The sequence below is a fragment of the Gekko japonicus genome, unplaced genomic scaffold, assembly GCF_001447785.1.
Source record: "Gekko japonicus isolate JY-2015 unplaced genomic scaffold, Gekko_japonicus_V1.1 scaffold114, whole genome shotgun sequence".
In the NCBI taxonomy this organism is placed as follows: domain Eukaryota; kingdom Metazoa; phylum Chordata; class Lepidosauria; order Squamata; family Gekkonidae; genus Gekko; species Gekko japonicus.
Genome location: NW_015173125.1, coordinates 1 through 14,271, shown reverse-complemented (window position 1 = coordinate 14,271; position 14,271 = coordinate 1). Strand labels below are relative to the sequence as shown.

Genomic DNA, 14,271 nt, shown 5'->3' with positions numbered 1-14,271 from the left:
TCCTTCTGTGAAAAGAATAAACACCATGAAGTGACTATATATTATGTACAACATCTGTGAGGTTTTCATCTTTGCACTGTTGCAGTAATTCTTTTGTATACTAATATTGTCATACTGCTGCCCCTTGTTTTTTGCTGCTCCAGAGCGGGACAGACCCACTATCTCTGGGAGATGGTCTTCTCTTCCCATGGTCCCACAAACGTGTTCCTCTTCCCTCCGCTCCCTCTACTTACCAAAGTGATTGCCAAAATAATGAGTGAAAGGCCTCGGTGTATCCTGGTGACTCCTTGGTGGCCCCAGGAACACTGGTTCCCCACTCTGCTCCACATATCCAAGGGCTCCTTCACCCACTTTTCTCCGGCACTGGATCTTCTCCTTGGTCAGACGGGCCAGGTACTGCATCATGACGTACCACAACTCAAGCTCACTGCTTGGAGGATCCTATAATGAAACTCACGGACAGGATAGACCATGTCCTATTGAACTGTCGTAAACCATCTACATGAGTCTCTTATGTCTGAAAATGGAAGAAATTCTTAGCTTACCTTCGAACATTGGAGTTGCCATCGCCTCCTATGGACTTAATGGCAATTTTTGGCTTCTTGTTGTCCCGTTTGGACTTCGGCCTTAGTTGTGCCTCGTTGAAGATATATTTAGTTGCCATCTCCGCTAATCATCCCATGGTGGATGGCCATTACGTTTTTTATTGCCTGCAAACCAAACAGTTTCTTAAGGGCCTCAACCACCTTTTTCCTCCGTCTCATGGCCCTACTCTGGCCTGGGACTTACCTCTGGTGCTCGCTAAACTGATGGGCAAGCCCTTTGAGCCTATGGCTACTTGTAGTCTGCTGCAACTCCTTTCTTGGAAAACGGCCTTTTTAGTGGCTATTACATCCACCAGGAGGGTGAATGAACTGTCAGCACTTCGCTGTGACTCTCCATACTTGAGTTTTCATCATGACGGAGTCACCTTGGCCCCAGATGTTTCATTCCTGCCCAAGATTGTTTCTGAATTCCATCTGCAGTCAGACATCATTCTCCCGTGTTTTTGCTGTCTCCCAAGAAAGGTGATGAACATCGTCTTCACATGTTGGACGTGAAAAAGGCTTTGCTTTTTTACCTGGATAGGACACGACCTTTCAGGAAATCACCAGCCCTCTTTGTTTCCCATGCCTTACCTGTTCAGGGAAAGAAGCTGTCATCTCAGTGTCTGTCCAAATGGATTGTGGAGGCAATCAAGCTGTGCTGTCTGTTGGCCAAGAAGCCGCCCCCCGGGTCCGCTTTGGGCATATTCCACCCAGGCAGTGGTGACGTCCACAACCTTCCTGTGAGGTGTGTCACTGGAAGATATCTGCAATGCAGCAACCTGGGCCACTCCTTACACGTTTGTGAAACATTACACCTTGGATGTGCGTCTTCATCAGCGTTCTGCGGTGGGACGAGCTCTGTTGCAAGCGGTGCATGTTTAGAATCTCCAGCTCCCTCCTCCAGGTAGGACTGTATTGCTTGTTAATCTCCCAGAGGTGTGATGCACAGAGACCATGAAGAAGATAAACAGGTTGCTTACCTGTAACTGGTGATCTTCGAGTGGTCATCTGTGCATTCACACCACCCGCTCTCATTCCCTTTTGCTTTTGGTTCTTTTTTCCTTTGTTCTGGGACTGATGGCAGCGGTCAGAAGGAACTGGCAGGATCGTCATGCCCCTCCCCTAGTCATGCGCACTGGAGTCCAGCACATGACTGGGGAGCGGGTGTGAAAATCCCTTTTGCTTTCCATGATACCGATCGGGGTCGGCGCAGGCACACTATATCCCAGAGATGTGAATGCACAGATGACCACTCGAAGACCACCAGTTACCGGTAAGCAACCTGTTTTTCTTATGACCTGAAAATGATGGGTTGGTTAATGCCACATAAAATCTCATTAGCCTTTTTGCCTCTTTATCACACTGCTGACTCATGTTCACCTTGTGACTAATCACAATCCTGAGATTCTTTTCTCATGTATTAGTACCAAACCATTCATCTATACTTTTTATTTAGTTTTTCCCTAAATGCAGAACTTCACATTTGTCTTTGTTAAATTTTATTTTGTTATTTTCAGTCTAGGGTTCTAGTCTGTCAAGGTTATTTTGAGTTTTATTTCTATTTTCTGAGGTGCTAGCTATCACTCCCTGGTTTCTCTGCTCTGCAAGTATGATAAGCATTCATTCTGGTCACACTTTTTCAGCATGGTCCTCTGACCAGCTTCAGATCCACAGATGGTACAATAGTCTAGTCCACAGTTTTCCTGCCAAACAATTTTTTCCCTGTCTTCATGAGGTGCAGCACATCTCTCTCCTGTAGTAGAGCCAGTTTGGCGTAGTGGTTAAGAGCATGGACTCAAATCTGAGAGAACCGGGTTCAATTCCCCACTCCTCCACATGCAGCTGCTGGTGTGACCGTGGGTCAGTCATAGGTTTTTTCAGAGCTGTTCTCTCAAGGGCAGTTCTCGAGAGAGCTCTCTCAGCCCTAGCTACCTCATAAGGTGCCTGTTCTGGGGAGGAGAAGGGAAAGGGATTGCAAGCTGCTTTGAGACTCCTATGAGTAGTGAAGGGCAGGGTATAAATCCAATCTCTTCTCTTCTTCTTCTTCATATAAAAAGCTTTGGACATGGTCCCAGAAAACAAAACTTCTCTTGACAACTCTCTCCATCGCCATTTATTCATCTGAAGTTTTCTTCTCTTTTTTTGTAGTTTACTATTACTTTTGTAGTTTACTATTATTGAGCAAACTTCAGAGGACGGCGGAAGACCGGAAGGCCTGGCGGGAGCTGGTCCATGGGGTCGCGAAGAGTCGGACTCGACTGTGCGACTGAACAACAACAAATTACTTATAGGCCAGATTGATGAGAACACCACCCTAAACCCTGAGGTTCTTCCCCTTTCTTCTGAGACACACATTGTCTGTTGTTGATATGCTGGGTGTTCTCAGGGCTTCATTCTTAATAACAGAAATGTTGGGAGAGCATACATTTCACATCAGATGCCATGTTGCACATTTGTTGTTGCCCATCTGTGTCTTGGGCAACTCTTGGGGAAATTGTTTGCCTTGGTGTAGCAGTCTTTTCTTTGCACTCTGTAGAGAGGCAAGATGGTTCATGTACAGACTCAGGCGGGCAATTCCATCCATGCAAAGGAACCCCAGATCCATTCTGGAACCAGATGCAGTCCTTTTATCTCTAGGCTTCTTGCTGAGGTGGTAAATATGATGGTCTGAAAAGGGAGCTCAGATGTCTATGTAGTAACTATGTATTTAGCTTTGAACCCATAATGATATTATCCTCTGTTCTTGGCTTGAAAATGTTTTTTTAATTTCCCCCCCACTTAGGTGTTCAGAGAAGCACCAAGCAGAGTGAGAGAACTACAGGCATATGTTCATAAGCCTTATCTTGTGCCACAGACAAGGACTCCTGGTGAGTGCTGAACAGAAATGTGTTTCTGTGGGAAAGATGCTAAATATTTTTGTCACATCTTAGCACTTTGTAAAAAGAAAAAAGATCTGTTACGAAAGTTAGTTTGATCATGAAGAGGTAAAATACATAAGGTGCAATTTCTATTAGAAGGACATGATACTGAGTAATTAAGGCTGTGTTTCCAGATGTATTTAAAGAATCAAGGCACGTGATAGTTTGTTCTTAATAAAAGAAAGATATTGAAGGCTTCAGAATGAACAAAAAGCAGCTGCTCAAGTGTTATCCTTTAGAAGTTCTACATTAATTTAATTTTCCACTTGTGTAATTCAAGGAATCAACAGCTGATGCTTGTTCATGACTCAGTGGTATTTTTCCTGCCCGCCAGCCAATTTTTAATTCTTTCCTTCTTCAGTAGGCTAGTAAACTAGGAGCAGCTGCAGGAGGAGACTTTTTTCCCCTAGATGATAGCTTAATGGTGTGTAGTTTTTGCCCACTCAGTATTTAAATGTTTCTAAGCTGCTTGGGTAATGGAGATCAAGCAGTGAATTTCTTATGCCTCAATGGGCTTGCCAAGATGAATGTATCATTCTAGTCTGAGGTGATGACAATCTTTCCTCAACCATTCTGGACCTGCAGGGGAATAGGTCAAATGATGTGTTGCTAAGTGTAAGAAGTAGCTATTTAACACATTTAGAACTGAAGCCTTAAGGATATTTAGCCATTGAGATGGGGGTAGAGGAAGATACAGAGTGCATTCTTAAACTTATGAAAAAAACCCTTACCTTTCTCCTGGAAATAAAGTCTAAACTGGGCAAATTATGTTGTGTTGATTTAGGTTACTCTCTTCTCCAAAAGACGGTGCTAGTGTCTTCTGCCACTGAAAGTGTCGCTCAAACACAACAGGAAACATCTGCACCTGCTGATCTGGATAAAACTACAACAGAACTGGCTGACTGGCTGGCATTGATTGACCAGATGCTGAAGTCCAACATAGTTACTGTGGGAAATGCTGAAGAAATCAATCGGACCATTGCTCGCATGAAAGTATGTGTTGTCATGGTGCTTCTGTTTTGAATTCTCAAGAATGTGTTGTGTTGTCCTTGCTTTCAGTTGGTGGAAAGAGGTCCTCTTGTAGTTAGTAATAGTATTCATTATAAGTTGAAATATGCAGTTTCTGAAGAAGAATCTGATTTTGGATACTATATTACTGAAATTGTTCTGCCCTATATAGACTCAGGACTGCCTTGTTTTAAAGCCAACTCTGATTTTAAAGTAACTCCTACGTGTCTTTTATGCAGGCATGTTTGCTACTGTGTCTTAGCATATGGTATGCCATACAAGTTCACCTTCATGAACAATGATCATTATGTACAAAATAGTTTCAGTGCATTCAAGTTAAAATAATGAAATTCATTTAATGTAGGTTAATTGCCTTGCCCAGTAGCTATTAATCATTGGAATCCAGCCACAGGCATCCTTTGATTGAATTTAAAGAGGTACCGTATATGAATATTTGTGTTGGCATTTAAAATTGTAGTAGTTTAAATGAATGGAAAAGTTCATGTGGACAATTTCTTAGTGTTATTAGCAATGTAGAAAAAGTGGAGAAAATGAGTAACTAATAGCTTTAGAAAAGGTATTTTAAAAAATATAGCGCAATACAGTCAGCTTAATTTCCAAGCATACCACTGTAATAATATTTGTAGTGAAATTTAACAATAGCAATTCCAATAATCTTTTCAGCTGTCTATCTCTGGACATATAACTTGCCGTATCTCTAATGGAATTCTTTTTCATGATGTAGATTTCTGTGTCAGTCACTTTCTAGGTGAAAGAAGCCTTATAAGATGGATATTATGTTTCAATATAATAAATTCTATAGAAATGGAAGTATTACGAGTGTTAAGAATGTCACCCATTAAAGGAGTGCTAGTTTATAGGATGTAGTGGAATGGGGGCAGGCAGAAGAAAAAGTTCTTTGAAACAGAGAAGCTTAGATGGGGTGGCTTGATATTCTAGGAAAATATATAAAGAGTGCGAGTCTGCAGACTTTAGCCTAATACATCAATATGAATTTCATTCTGATTTGTTCCTGCATGTGTTCATATTGTCCGGGTAAATGATGGGAAAGCCATGAGAAGATACTCTGAAAATAATACAGATTTATGAGTATTAATGTAATGGCTGGGTGAACCTAGGGTGATTTTGGTTAGTACTGTATGTGTAGAAATAATAAAATACATCAATACTTTAAAAGTGGCTTTATAATAGAATTGATTAAGCAGTTATTCTCTTGATATTAAAACAAATCAATAATTGGCATGGTATAATTAGTAATTTGTAATGAGATTAGAAACGTTAGAGAACATGACCCTTAAATACAAAAAGTGGTAATTTGGGAATTCTGAGTTAGGTGAAACAGCAGTATTGAAATGTTTTAAGTAAATCAATAACTTCTTCAAAGTATATGATGAATAGTAAGATACTCAGAAGATTATTTTGTGGGGTAGTTACAGTTCTGTTCCATCTGAATTTGGGAAAAAACTGTATTATTCATTTACTTTGAAGATTTGAATGCCGACTCTCCAAATCTGCTAAGAACTAAACTAGTAAACCATAGCTAAGAAACCAGCTAAGAAACAAATCATACCAATATCTATAATACAAAATCAATTAAATATACAAATAAAAATAGCCAATAAAAGCACATAAAATAGATCAGCCTAAAAATACATTGATAAAACTGTTCTTGAGCTAGGAGTAGATTATAAAACAATTTTTAAAAAGTGGAACACTTTAGTTTGTTAAAAGCTGGGCTTAAAACATAAACATTTTGGGCCGAGAGTAAAGTAAGTGCCAGGTGTATTTCAATGGCTGTGTTTTCCAGTAAGCCATTTGAAAAGAGGAGGAGCAGGAGAGACTGTAAACAGGATCTTAGCTAGCAGTCTTCCTGGTACTAAATTATTGGTTTGGCTTTTCCTGCTGCAAGCGACTGTTCAGCAAGAAGGCCTCAGTGAGGAGGATTCTTAAACTGAGTCTAAGAAAGCCTGTTATGTTTTCTTAGTCACCCCTCAGTGCCATTCTACCACATCCAAACAGGGTAAGGTTTTACCCAGCTAGTGGGACTTCTTGAAAGAAAGAAAAAAGGACCCCCAAGGGAGTTGGGGATAAGGATTTTATATTTAAAAAGGAAAGAAGAGTATTTTTATCTATATGCAATATAGACAAAGCAATGTTAGTAAAAAAAAAACCTGAGCCCAGGAAAGAAATTGACCAGCTTATTGCTCCAGTTTGGTGTAGTGGTTAAGAGACCCTCAGCCCAGAAAAGAAATTGACCAGCTTATGCTCCAGTTTGGTGTAGGGGTTAAGAGTAGCGGACTCTGATCTGGAGAACCGGGTTTGATTCCCCACTCCTCTACATGCAGCCAGCTAGGTGACCTTGGGTCAGTCACAGTTCTTTCAGAGCTGTTCTCTCAAGAGCAATTCACTCAAAGCTCTCTCAATCCCACCTACTTCAGAGGGTGTCTGTTGTGGGGAAAGGAAGAAAAGGAGATTGTAAGCCACTCTGAGTGAAGGGTGAGGTATAAATCTGTCGTCATCATCTCCTCCTCCCTTATTTAAAAGTCTGAGTTAAGGAAAACCTTTTGGCCTTGTAGAACTGTTTCTGGGTGAGCCTCAAGGGGAACTGCATTCCATTAGTGAGGTGCAGGGTTGGACTCTGGGTGGGAAAACTGGAAATTTGGGAGCAGAGCCTGAGGAAGATGGAGTTTGAAGAAGGGAGGGAGTTTATCAATGATGTGTTGCCATGGATTCTGTCCTTAGAAGCTGCCATATTCTCCAGGGGAATTGACCTCTGGTTTGGTGATAAATTTTAATTCTGGAAAACTCCAGACCCTACTTGGAGGCTGGAAACTCTAGGAGGTGCCACTGCTGAAAAAACCCTGTCCTTGGTTGCCAACTGCCTCACCTCTAAAGGTGAGCAGGGCTTGTGAAGATAATCTTAGCTGGTGGGCTGGGTGGTGTGATCTTTTTCATGCAATCTAAATTGGTTCAGTTAGGCCAGTTACACTTTTTCAGCCTGGCCTGTTTCACAAAAGGGTAATAAAGATGAAAAGAAGGAAGGGAGAATATGTCTTATTCTTCAAACTGCTTGGAGGAAGGAAAAGGTAAATATGTTATAGTTGGGTATTCTTCAAAACAAATGTTTGTATTTTCATTTTTTAAACAGATAACGAATGAAGATTTAGAACAGCGCCATCCCCAACTGGATTCTGTTTTTACCTTGGCTCAGAATTTGAAAAACAAAACCTCAAGTTCTGACGTTAGGACAGCAATCACAGAAAAATGTATGTTTCTTTTTGAGAGAAGTATGGGGAGAAGGGGATTAAAGTAATTCTGAAATATGTATGAGGGGGAGAATGATAGATTTGTGTTTTCAACCGCCACTGGATAGTCAGGGACCAGATCTTGTGTGGTCCTCGTTGAAACCTGAACAAATCTGATAAGTCATAGATGGACCTTGATAAATCAGAGAAAAAGCCAGTGTGATATTGAAACTTGATGGATGGAATCTATTGGGTTGAATTACTCTATGATTCTATCATTCTTTTTCCTGCACAGCATTGCCAACTAACGAATACTTTATTAGTTGGACCAGTACATCTATATTCCTGCAGACATCTTAAAAGCTAGCAAACAGGCACAACCTGAAAGTATTTTGTTGGAAGGGACCTCCAGGGTCATCTAGGCCAACCTCCTGCATAATGCAAGAAAGTCACAACTACCTCCCCCCCACACCCCCAGTGACCCCTGCTCCAAGCACAGGGGATGGAAGAAAACCTCCAGGATTCCTGGACTAACTGGCCTGGAGAACAATTGCTTCCTGGCCCCCAAAGAGGCGATCGGCATTTCTGTGGGTGTGTAAAAAAGGGCCACAAGAACTTAGCACTGTTGCAACCCTTCCTGCCCCTCCCTCTCATAATCTGCCTAAATTCACACAATCAGCACTGCTGTCAGATGGCCATCTAGCCTCTGTTTAAAAACCTCCAAAGAAGGAGGGCCCACCACCTCCCAAGGAAGCCTGTTCATTGTCAGGAAGTTGTCCTGTAACTGTCAGGAAGTTCTCCCTAATGTTTAGACAAAAACTCTTCTGATTTAATTTCAATCCGTTGGTTCTGGTCCAACCTTTTGGGGCAACAGAAAACAACTCCACATCATCCTCTATATGACAGCCCTTCAAGTACTTGAAGATGGTTATCATAACACCTCTCAGTTGTCTCCATGCCAGGCTAAACATACCAAGCTCCTTCAGCCTTTCCTCATAGGGCTTGGTCTCCAGATCCCTCACCAGTGTTCTCTCTAAGATGAGTTAGTGTGAGCTAGCTCACAGTTTTTTAGCCTGCAGCTCACACATTTTTGTTTTAGCTCAGGAAGGATGCTCCAGAGCAAACTAATTTATGCAGTAGCCAAATTGATCACTCACAACTTTAATGCCAGTAGGTCACAAAGTAGAATTTTTGCTCACAAGGCTCCACAACCTAGAGGGAGCATTGCCCCATACCATCTTCGATGCCCTCCTCTGGACACATTCCAGCTTGTCTATATGCTTCTTATATTGTGGTGCCCAGAACTGAACACAGTACTCTAGGTGAGGTCTACCCAGAGCAGAGTAAAGCAATACCATCACTTCGCATGATTTGGAACACTATACTTCTGTTGATACAGGCCCAAACATGCCTTTTTAGCTATGGCATCATGCTGCTGACTCATGTTCAGTGTATGGTCTACTAAGACCCCTAGATCCTTTTCACCCATACTACTGTCAAGACAAGTCTCCTATAATTATACATTTGATTTTTCCTACCCAAATACAGAACTTTATATTTATCCCTGTTAAAATTCATTTTATTTGTTTTAGCACAGTCTTCCAGCCTGTCAAGACCATCCTGTATTTTAAGTCTGTCTTCTACCATATTTGCTACCCTTTCCAATTTAGTATCTTCTGCAAATTTAATAAGCATTCTCTCTATTCCTTCATCCAAACAATTGATAAAGATGTTGAGCAAAACAGGTCCCGGGACAGATCCCTGAGGCACTCCACTTGTCACTCCTCTCCAAGAAGATGAGGAACCATTAACAAGCACTCTTTGGAGTGCAATCTGAAAATGTGTATACCAGCTGAAAATGTGAAAAGAATACCAGCTGAAAATGTGAAAAGAATTATTTAAGACTCTCTTGTCAAGAATGCAAGATTTCAGTTGTACCCTTTAATAACTCCTAATTCTGCACTCATGATCATTAATGTGGATTCACCCCAGGCCTGCATGGATTGTGGACACAGTCAAACAAATTGCTTAAAAAAGCTAAAGAAAGTTAGTGATTCATGGAACACTCAGGAATGTTGGTAGAGTCTTGATTTCAATGGATTAAAGACATTTGTATGTAACCATTTCAGCTGTTTTGTTTGTACCAGTATAATTACTTTAATTTTTTTTCAAAAAGCTTATTGTGTATATGTGAGGAGGGTACGTGTGTATGAGATAGGAAAAATGAGGATATACTATGGCTAGAGCTCTTGTCTCCATACTGTCTAGTAAATAGGTAGATGAATGAGAGCTATGTGTGCATGATAGCATATCAAGAATTCAAGACTTAGTTATTTTCTTTGAGTTTTTCTTGATTATAATGACGTGCTCATACATAGTTATGTTTCTGCTTTGTTTCTGGCAGTGGAGAAGGTTAAGGCTCAGTGGGACAGCACTCAGCATGGGGTGGAGATACGCCAACAGCAGTTAAGATGCATGCTTTCTGACAGCATGAAGTGGGATGACCAGAAGCAGGAAATGGAGAAGCTGATTGGAAAATACGAGCTCTATCTGCATGCCCTTTTACAGTCTCCTAAAGAGATGCTTATCAAACAGATTTCTGAAAACAAAGTAAGTTAGAACATGTTATCTTATTTAACTCCAGAATGTCAAGTTTGCAACTCCAGTTTAATATTTTCCCTCTATCTCAGAGCTTTCATGTGTGCAGGGGGAAAAAATGTGGTATTGCACTCCTGGTATCTTGTCAAAATCTTAAGGAGGTCACACTTTCATAAAAGCTTCTTGCATATAGAAACTGAGTGCAGTGCAGAGAAGCAATAACTAGAACCCTTCTTGTTCTATGGGTATAATGCATTTGATTTAACAAGAACCAGTGTTTTACTTGGCATTCTGAACTGGCCTTTCCTCACACAGCATAGATGTGTTTCTTCTGAAAAAGTTTTTACTCTCCTGACTTTCTCAAAAAAAGCTGCTTCTTCAGCTACACTTATTATTTAATACATTTTCCCCAGTATACACAGTAATCAGTTTTCAGTCTTTGCCTAGAAAAATGTAAATTCAAAATTATCATGTGTGCTTTTGCTTGTCATAGTATTGTGGGATCCTAAGAAAAGTTACGTAGTAAGAATAAATATCGGCAGTGTAGGTTTTGATCATAAGAATGTTTCATCACATAATAAGAATCAAACGTGTCAGAACTGTGGTGTGTTCTCAAGAGCATTTCATCCAACTTGTTTTATTGTGGCAAGATTCTCCAATAATAGCCAACCCAACGCTATAAAACACACTATAACATTTGTATTCTGGTATGCTGTAGAAAAGCCCAGAGTTCTGTGATACTAGCATTAAGATTACAAATAGGTCATGAATAGTTAGATACTTGCCACAAAAGTATTAATTCAATCACTGTTACTTCAGAGTAATTTAAGTAGGAACTCCAAGTTATGAATCACTAGAAAGATGACGATAGTAAATTTAAAAGTCATAATTAGCAGAAAAATTTCTAGAGATGTTGGGAGTGGCGACCGGAAAAAAGCCCACAGGAAAAAGCCCACGGTCATAAATTCTCACAGGAAAAAAAGCCCACGTGGAAAAATGCCCGCACAGAAAACTGTCCACATGGAAAAGAAGCCTACATGGGAAAATACCATGTAAAGTGCCATAGATATTTATAATTGTGGATATAATTGTGGATAGCCATTCATCTCCATTTATAAGAATGAACAGGTATTACCTATATTTTATATTGTTATTTTAGGATTAAAACATGTCATATTCACATGCTAGGGACAAAAAAGGGGAACAAACTTAACCCTGAAACATAGGATCAAGAACCTAAAGAGGTAAACAGAGCAGAGGACCAGCAATTAAAACTTAATGTATATAATATAAAAATACATGTATTTATTAGTAAAGAATTAAAACATATATGGGCCCAATTACATCTCATATAAAAATACCAAAATCGTACACACAAGGGCCAATGGACTCCACCTGACACGTTTCACCCTTTTTAAGCCTTCTTCAGAGGTCAGTGAGGAACAAATTGGCTTATACCATAATACAATAGAATTATACAACATGGATACAAAATGGACCAGAAAGAAATTGTTCCAAAGTGAAACCACTAGGCATAGAATAAAAGTATAAATGAGGCCTACCAAGATCCAGTCACATGCCAAGTTATATTTCACTGATAATAATTTCTGGTCCAGAAAGTGCCTTCCAATGATTGTTTAGTTCAAGCCAAAGTGTCCTCAGCAAAATTGTCCCTTTAGCAAGGCAAAAAATAACAACAGAAATTAAACTCTATATAGAAATATTTTTAAATAAAATTAAATACTTTAAATGTATTAATTTACCATTTGTCAACCTTTGTAATGTTGGTATGAAGTAATTTCTAAAATAAAGACAGAAAGATATTAAATTAAGGCCCCGTTCATACGGAGCATTTGCCGTGCTAAAGATACGGATGATAGGCGGATTTTCCGGGTGCGATCACCCCGCAACATCTGGGAAGCGTAGTGCACCTATGGCTAACCCGTGGCTTCTTGCCAAAGATACAGAGTAAAAAACTGGTACATATGATGTGCTAGTTTCTGGAAAACGCGGGGCAAGGGTGGGCATCTGATCGCATTTCCGCTGGAATCCCATGGCATCCGGCGCCCGCCCATGTCCCGTCGCAAACCGGATTTTTTTTTTAAGCCTCCACAGGATGTGCACAAATGCCCACCGGCACATGCGCACACTGTGGCAAGGGAAAAAAAATTCCCATTTGTTACGGAAGCGGCGCCTAGCGATTGCCAGTGTGATCGTGCCACACCGCTTCTTTGCCGTGCTGCAGGATAGCCATGTGATTGGCACCTAACGGCATACCCACGGGACCTCCCCGGGACATGTGATCGGGCTGCCATGCGTTACTTTGCTCCAGGGCAAAAAGCCACGCTTCCCCCCCGCATTTTCCAGCCTGTGTGACCGGGACCTAAATTATGCATAGACTGTCTAGTATACACAGCTTTTGAACAACTATATGGCTTAAAATTTATTTACTTATATTTCTATATAGTGTTTAATTTCTGTTGTTTTTCCTTCTTAATAAAGTTCATTGATAACAAAATGGTTACTTTTATTTCCTGCATTTTTCCTTCAAGAGCATTAAAGCCCTCTTCATACAGGCCACTTTTGTATAGTAATGAAGTAATTTACTAATAACATAGCAAATTATTATTTAATTATATTTGATAAAATCACAACACAAATTGTTGCATGAGAATATGACATGTTTTAATCCTAAAATAACAATATAAAATATAGGTAATATCTGTTCATTCTCATAAATGGAGATGAATGGATATCCATCTATGGCACTTTACATGGTATTTTCCCATGTGGCCTTCTTTCCGTGTGGGCTTTTTTCTGTATGGGCTTTTCACCATGTGTGCTTATTTTCATGTGGGCAGTTGTCTTTGGGGGCTTTTTTCCACGTGGGCTTTTTCCTGTGAGCATTTATGACCGTGGGTTTTTTTCTGTGGGCTTTTCTGTGGGCTTCTTTCATAGAACCGTTTGGAGCCATTTCGTTAATTCTCTGTCACATCAGGAAACCTAATTTTTTTGTGGTAGTGGTCCATCATTTCCTTTCTCTACCCTCACATGCTGTGAGACTCCCTTTTAGAAGAGAAGTGCTGTCTTATTGTTGCATAAAGGCAATTGTTCAGGTAAGATAATGACACCCCATGTGGTACAGGCTTATGAACAGCATTTACAGAATGAAAGGAGAATTGTGTACTTACTATTCAGTTCCTGTTCAAAGTGATTACCTTTTTTCCCTTTTCTTACTTGGAAATCATGAAAGATCCATAACTCTGTCTACTGCCTATTATTCTATGAGGTTAATTCTTGAATTTATGTCAGAAACTGGTCTTTGTGATTATGCATACTCAAAGTAAATCAGTTCTTCAGGACTTCTACAGTAAGTGTTTGGAAATGACTTTGCTAACTTTATATGCCCGCCTTCTCTGATTGTTTTTGTTCTGTGAAAAGTAAATATATCAGCCCTGAAGTTCACTTGGTCATCTTGTCTTGTGCTGTCAGTTCCCACACCTCCTGCTTTTATGTCCACATCTCTGGTGGATCTGTTTAGCACTGGGGGAAACTTTGCTCTCTTGCCTTTGTAAGATCTGAGGAAATAACTTCAAAAGTGGGGGAGGGTTGGTTATGTCTTACTTTAAAGGCTCAGCTAAGACTTTCATGAGACCAAGGAAATCCTGCTTCTTAATAAAGCTATAATATGTGCCACACAGACTTTTTTTCCCCCTCTCAGTGCTATAGATGGTTCTTTTTTTTAACAAAACAGGTCCTTTTGAGGTATTGGGAACACATTCCATTTAAATTTGCTCTTATTCCCACCAATGTTACTTGCATTTCCAGCTTTATGCTTGTTTTGTGTTTCTAGCCTATCTTTATTAGACAGAAAATGACTATTTATCAGAGACA

The 14,271-nt window shown here is 40.2% G+C and overlaps 1 protein-coding gene across 1 annotated transcript in view; it reads left to right on the top strand.

The window, feature by feature from the left end:
* UTRN (utrophin) overlaps nt 1-10,389 on the top strand; it is a gene marked incomplete at its 3' end in the record, with an annotated part of 245,001 nt that extends 234,612 nt beyond the window's left edge. The window contains exons 46-49 of the mRNA XM_015421983.1: nt 3,370-3,454; nt 4,290-4,498; nt 7,683-7,800; nt 10,184-10,389. Of these exons, the coding sequence (XP_015277469.1) occupies nt 3,370-3,454; nt 4,290-4,498; nt 7,683-7,800; nt 10,184-10,389 (618 nt within the window). The remainder of the gene's footprint in view (nt 1-3,369; nt 3,455-4,289; nt 4,499-7,682; nt 7,801-10,183) is intronic.
* Nucleotides 10,390-14,271: the final 3,882 nt, after the last annotated feature.